General features: G+C 40.8%; 1 protein-coding gene across 1 annotated transcript; it reads right to left on the bottom strand.

Moving 5' to 3' along the window:
* Positions 1-3,205: 3,205 nt before the first annotated feature.
* Positions 3,206-5,290, bottom strand: LOC104609330 (trihelix transcription factor ENAP2-like). The gene is made up of 2 exons (XM_088888133.1): positions 5,270-5,290; positions 3,206-3,961 (listed from the first exon to the last, which is right to left on the bottom strand). Exons 1-2 carry the CDS (start codon positions 5,288-5,290, stop codon positions 3,206-3,208), a joined length of 777 nt encoding a protein of 258 aa, XP_088744259.1.
* Positions 5,291-6,000: the final 710 nt, after the last annotated feature.

Here is a 6,000-nt window from a genome sequence, read left to right as displayed (position 1 = left end):
GTAAGGATGCACATAATGAGGCCTTTACTGATGGAGCACCTATGTGGCAGCGTTTACTCAATAAACATAAACGAAACCAAACACATACGAGATGTATGAACACATCATGCCTGAAATGTCTTTTAGTGGGAGAGATATGGATTCCTAATATGAAATCGGATTTGCTACTCACATAACGTGTCTCACACCAACTTTACAATGCATTGCAGACATACATTAAGAACATCTCCTATACATTGATGTTATCATTCGTGGAATAGATCCGAACTCTCCTAATGTATAGCACGCTACCCTTGTGGGAGCCAAAATTTCATCACATGTACCAAGGGAAAAAAGTCATTTACCTGGAAGTGTTTATTGTGATAAGAGTAGACAATGATGAAGGCTTGTGTTTTTTTAAATTTTTGCTTTATTATTATTTTTATTATTTCTTCTTCTTTAAAAGAACTTCATACTATTTGAATGGACCAAGATCTTTCATATGGAAGCATCGACTGAGATACTCTTTGAATTTCATAATGGCTATAGTATCATTTCCCCCAACAATCAAATCATCAACATATATCAGCATGTGCAGACGAACATTGTGTTTGAAATAAGTGAACAAAGAGTAGTCAGGACACGATTGAACAAACCCGAACTGTATCAAGGCCACTATTAATTTCGAGAACCGATATCTGGGAGCTTGACGTAAACCATAGAGAGATTTCTTCAGTTTGCACACTTTTGTTCGATCCTTAGATGCGAAACCTGGCAGCAACTTCATGTATACCTCCTCATCCAAATCCCCAAGTAAGAATGCATTATGTACATCCATCTGATGCAACTCCCAGTTCTTAGTAGCAGCCACGACTAAGAAAGTGTAGACTGTCGTCATTTTGAACACAGGAGCAAAAGTCTCATTATAATCTAACCCCTCAACCTGTCTATTCTCGAGAATAACTAGGCATGCCTTATGCCGTTCAACCATCCCATCTGAATTATATTTGATCTTATAAACCCATTTACTCCTTATTGCCTTTTTCCCGGGAGGTAGAGTTTCCAATGTCCAAGTACCATTGTTCTCTAGAGCCTGGATTTCCTTTCTCATAGTTTCTCTCCATTTCTCACTTTTCATTGCCTCAGAAAAGCTGGTGGGCTCGGCTTCTGCAGTGGCTGCAGCTAAGAAAGCTTGATGTTTAGCAGAGAAGTTAGTATATGTCACATAATTCGCTATGGGATAGGGAGTCGTACCTGAAGACTCTGATTCAGGGTTGGCTTGAGTGTGAATGGGGTCTTTCAAACATCGAGCAGTGTAGGTCACGCAGGGCTTTAACAAAACAGACGGCGTGCGGTGCCGATGTCCCCTACCAAGTTGCTCTTCCGGTGTTGTTGGATCCACACTAATTTTGTCCTCACTGCCATTAGTTCCCACTTCCTGCACACTTTCTTCATCTCCGTGCTCTTCCTCTCTTCCATCATCATTAGTTTCAAGGCTTCCCCTATCACAAATGTCGGCTACATCACTCCCCCTATTTTTATTTCCTCTGTGGTTGTGAAAAACATCATCATCAACCACAGTATCAGCTGGTGCAATGGCTGGGACAGGGTTGTCTTCCAGAGTTGCTTTTAGATTAGCGACATATGGAAATACATTCTCATGAAAGACTACATCACGGGAGACAAAATATTCACCTCTTTCAACATCATATACGCGCCAACCTTTCTTTCCGTAGGGATAACCCACAAAAACACACTTCCTACTTCTTTTTCCAAACTTATCCTTGTCTTGAGGACTCTAATGAGCATAGCAGCGATAGCCAAATACTCTCATGTGCTCGTATTGAGGTGGCATCCCGAACAGTACCTCATACGGAGTCTTCCCGCCAAGTACAGAAGAAGGTGTCCTGTTTATCAAGTATCCGGCGGTTAAGGCACACTCCCCCCAAAAACCAATGGGCAAGCCTGCTTGAAATCTCAATGCTCTCGCAACATTCAAGATATGCCTGTGTTTTCTCTCCACCCGACCGTTTTGTTGTGGTGTCCCAACACACGAAGTTTGATGCAAAATGCCATGAGTCTCAAAGTATGATTTCAACCTTTTAAATTCTATTCCATTATCACTTCGAACAGTCCTGACTTGCTTGCCAAACTGACGTTCTGCCATGGCACAAAATTTCTCAATAATATGTGCTACTTCACTTTTTTCCAGTAACAAGTAAACCCACACAACACGAGAATAATCATCAACAATTGTTAGAAAGTAAACTGCACCACAAAAGGCAGGTACTTTATAGGCGTCCCATGTATCACAATGAATTAGAGAGAAACAATCATCAGCTTTATGTTTACTTTCAGGAAAAATTTCCCGTGTTTGTTTTGCTCTGTAACAAACATCACATGGCTTATCTCCTTCAGTTCTACTATTTAATTTATCTACTTTAGAAAGAAAAGATAATATCTGTTTAGATGGATGCCCTAATCTGCGATGCCATAACTCCCATTCATCCATACCTTTTGTTCTATTCGCCAGAACTGGTGCTGCTTCTCTAAAATGATAGACCCCATCACACTGCTCACCCACTCCAATCAGAATCCTCGAGGTTTGGTCCTGTATCACACATAGCTTGTCAGTAAAAGTGACAGTACAATTTATCTCTTGCAATAATTTTGCTACGGAAATAAGGGTGCAGTTCATTCTTGATACAAAAAGCACATGATGTAGATAAATATTTCCACCCAAATGTAAAGTCCCTTCCTTCATTGCAGTGGTTTGCTTCCCATTGGGAAGTCCCACCGAACACGGTGTAATATTCCGTGTATCCATCAGTAAGTCAATTTCTCCAGTCATATGGTGCGACGCCCGGAATCAATTATCCAATCAGTAGAATTTTTCTTACCAGAGAGTTTTTCATTAGTCCTGATTTTGTAAGCATCAAGCATGTTTACAAGAGTCTGCCACTACTTCTCATTAAGCCCGTTTAGTCCGGTCTTGTCTCCGTCAGTTACGGCTGCATTAGCAGCCACCTCATGCCCTGCCGATGATTGACCAGCATACGTTTTTGTTGAACCTCGCTCACGTCCGCCAGAGGGTCCACCCCCTTTTCCTCGACCTGCTCCATGCCTGGTCGATGTAACGCGGGGTCTGTCTCCGCACCATTACGACTTACTTGAGCTCTCACTGTTCCGATCGTTATTGGCAGCCACGGTGACCAATCAGTAAGAATTAGTAAGAAACACGACAATTTTTGATTATCCTCTGCTTTTCCAATTCAATCATCTGCCTTTGTTTCGCGCCCTCCACTCTCTCATAAATCTCCTCAAATCTTGTTATAGCTTGAGCCAGCTGTCGAAACCCATCCGCCTCCCCATCTCGACGTCGACTCTCCGTGATCGACCTCGATGGCTCCGAATCCGTGTCGTTCTCTGTAGCCACAGCTGCAGCAGCAACCACCGAATAGTTCCGCCGGAAGAAGGAATCATCGACCGCAGGAGACGGCCGCTTCTCCTTCGTCGACCGAACGGCGACCGATATCAGAGAAGCGTGCGGCCGCGAAGGAGGTGTCTTCCGGTAGAGCAAGGGAAGGGCAAGTGGAGGTGATGGCTTCTTCACCGGCACGGTCGAGCCAATCAGGGGATCGAGACAATAATAGAAAGACCAACTACTGGTTAGGGTCTCGTCCGAAGCCAAAATCCTACCTTTCTCAATCTTGTACTTCTTCTTCAAGGTATCGATCCGGTTCTTGCACTGAACATCGGTGCGACGATTCTTCTTAATGGCGCCATGTCGGACGTTAACGGCGTTAGTGACCTCCTGCCAATCCTTCCGATGAAGGTTCCCGCGGTTGAGCTCGATATACCGATCGCTCCAGGCTTTGATCAACGTGTAGGTGGCTTCCTCACTCCAGCAATCCTCATAGAAGGGCAACGGATTGTGCGACGGGGTGGCTCTGATACCATGTGAAAATCTTTGTGGAGAATTCTATCTCATTGTTATGCAACGTTCAATCATATATATACATACAGTCTACGCCTGAATTTTAGGAGGAGACTCACTTCTAGTAGGAACCTAACCTTGTAATCACATCTAGTTAAAGACGCCTAGGGAACTACCAGGAATCTGCGCCTAGATACATGCATGAGAGGAGTTCCCATGCAAAATTTCCCAGTCCATGATGAATTCCCAGTACATGACAAATTCCCAATATGTGTAAATGGTATTTGAAAATTTGATTTTGAGTTCAACATTTGATATAATTGAATCAGATTTGGATAATTTGAATCTTTTAATTATAATCGGTCAAATTTGAAAATGATATGATTTGATTTGATAAATATCCAAATTTATTCGATTATTTAATTATTATATATAACATAAGAAGTAATTAAATGTTCTATATATAATTAAATTATATAAATAAAATGTTTAATTTATCTATTTACTAATTATTTAAGATAATTAATTAATTGAATATGAATTAAATCAAATATTAATTTTTAATACTACTAAATATCAATTTTTTTAAATCAAATTTGAATTTAAATGTTACTTGATTCGATTCAAATTCCATCCATTTACACCGCTTATTCGCATGCCTTGGCCATATAGCCTTTTAGGCTGTAAATGTGAAGTGAAGGCCTGTAGACAGTTGGTACTAGACTTGTTCATGGGTCGGGTAGCCCGATGGCCCGGCCCGGCCCGGATCGCACCTCGGTTGGGTTTGGTCATGTAATTAGGCCCGCGGGCCTGACCTCGAGCCTAACACAGTAAGCCTGACTATGTTTCGGGCCGGGCTCGGGATTTATCGAAAAGCCCGGCCCAACCTAACTCAACATTATATATTTTATAAAATATATAATATGTATTTTATATATTATATAAAATATATAAATAATATATATATTTATAATCTAATATATACATTTTTTATTCTTTTCTTTATAATCTCTCTCTATTCAGCCGCTAACAATATGGGCTAAATTTTGGGCTCGGGCATAGGCCCGGGCTTCGAGCTTTTTATGAGGGCCGAGCTCAGGCCCAAGTTGTAAGCCCAATGGTCGGGCCAGGCTCGAGGCCTTAGAAAATTCTATTAATCCAGAATGAAAGCCCAGCCCGAGCCCGATCCCGATCCGACCCGACCCATGAACAGGTCTAGTTGATACAGTTGGTATGGACGGTGGGTCAGGTGCGCAAAGAGAGAGAACAAAGAAAGTCTATTTCGCAAGGAAATAACAAGTGCACTCTCCCAGTCTCCTCTATTGTTGTTTCTTCTCAACGTCAGCATCTTACCCATTTCCCCTTATCTGCCATTCATTCACTCTTTCAGATATGCCAGTTTTAGTATCCTTTGAATCCGTAAACACTCCCACCAACTATGTTGATTGTGTTGAGTAGGTGGTGTTTGTCTGCTTTAGATTCATTCTAAACCATGTCATTACTATTAGGAGTTTCCAGGTAGCCCAATAGCCCTTACCTTAGTCAGCCTTGTCCTGTTGATCGGTTGATGCCGATGAAGGGCCAAAAAAGAGTAAAAGAATTCCCTTCTTTTATTTTAGGACAACAATCATTAATACAATATTTCATCACCTCATTTATTGTCCCCTATTTCTTAGCAAGGATATTTGACATTTTCTTCAAAAGGACATAATCAATTAATCACACATTAACAGTTTCACACGTTTGTCCCACTTGACAATTGCTCGATGTCCCTTTTGGTTAGGCGACAAATGTACATGTAACACTGCTCATCAATAAGGGATCATTTCATAATACCCTAATGTTTTTTCTGGTTGAAAATTGAAATGGAGTTTGTTATACTATAAAGTTATTTTTGCTTGATTCTTCGGGGTGAGCAAATGGGTAGGTTATACTTAGAATTGAAACCTATTTTAAATTATCTTTGAACTGATATTATTCAGAGTAGGGTATGATTCTAAATTATATATTTTTAAGAATTTATTACAGATTTGAGCTCAAACACTCATAGTTACAATGTCTCATTAAGTGATTTAATCATTTAT

This window comes from Nelumbo nucifera, chromosome 5, assembly GCF_055504915.1.
Source record: "Nelumbo nucifera cultivar China Antique chromosome 5, China Antique-T2T, whole genome shotgun sequence".
Taxonomy (NCBI): domain Eukaryota; kingdom Viridiplantae; phylum Streptophyta; class Magnoliopsida; order Proteales; family Nelumbonaceae; genus Nelumbo; species Nelumbo nucifera.
This window is presented reverse-complemented; position numbering and strand designations above follow the sequence as displayed.

Excerpts from the sequence above, each read along its gene's own strand:
- LOC104609330 (XM_088888133.1), bottom strand. The coding sequence starts at position 5,290 with ATGGCAGATAAGGGGAAATGG. Across the intron at positions 3,962-5,269 it reads TGGCAGATAAGGGGAAATGG|AATTCTCCACAAAGATTTTC; the intron begins GTAAGATGCTGA and ends ACAATGAGATAG.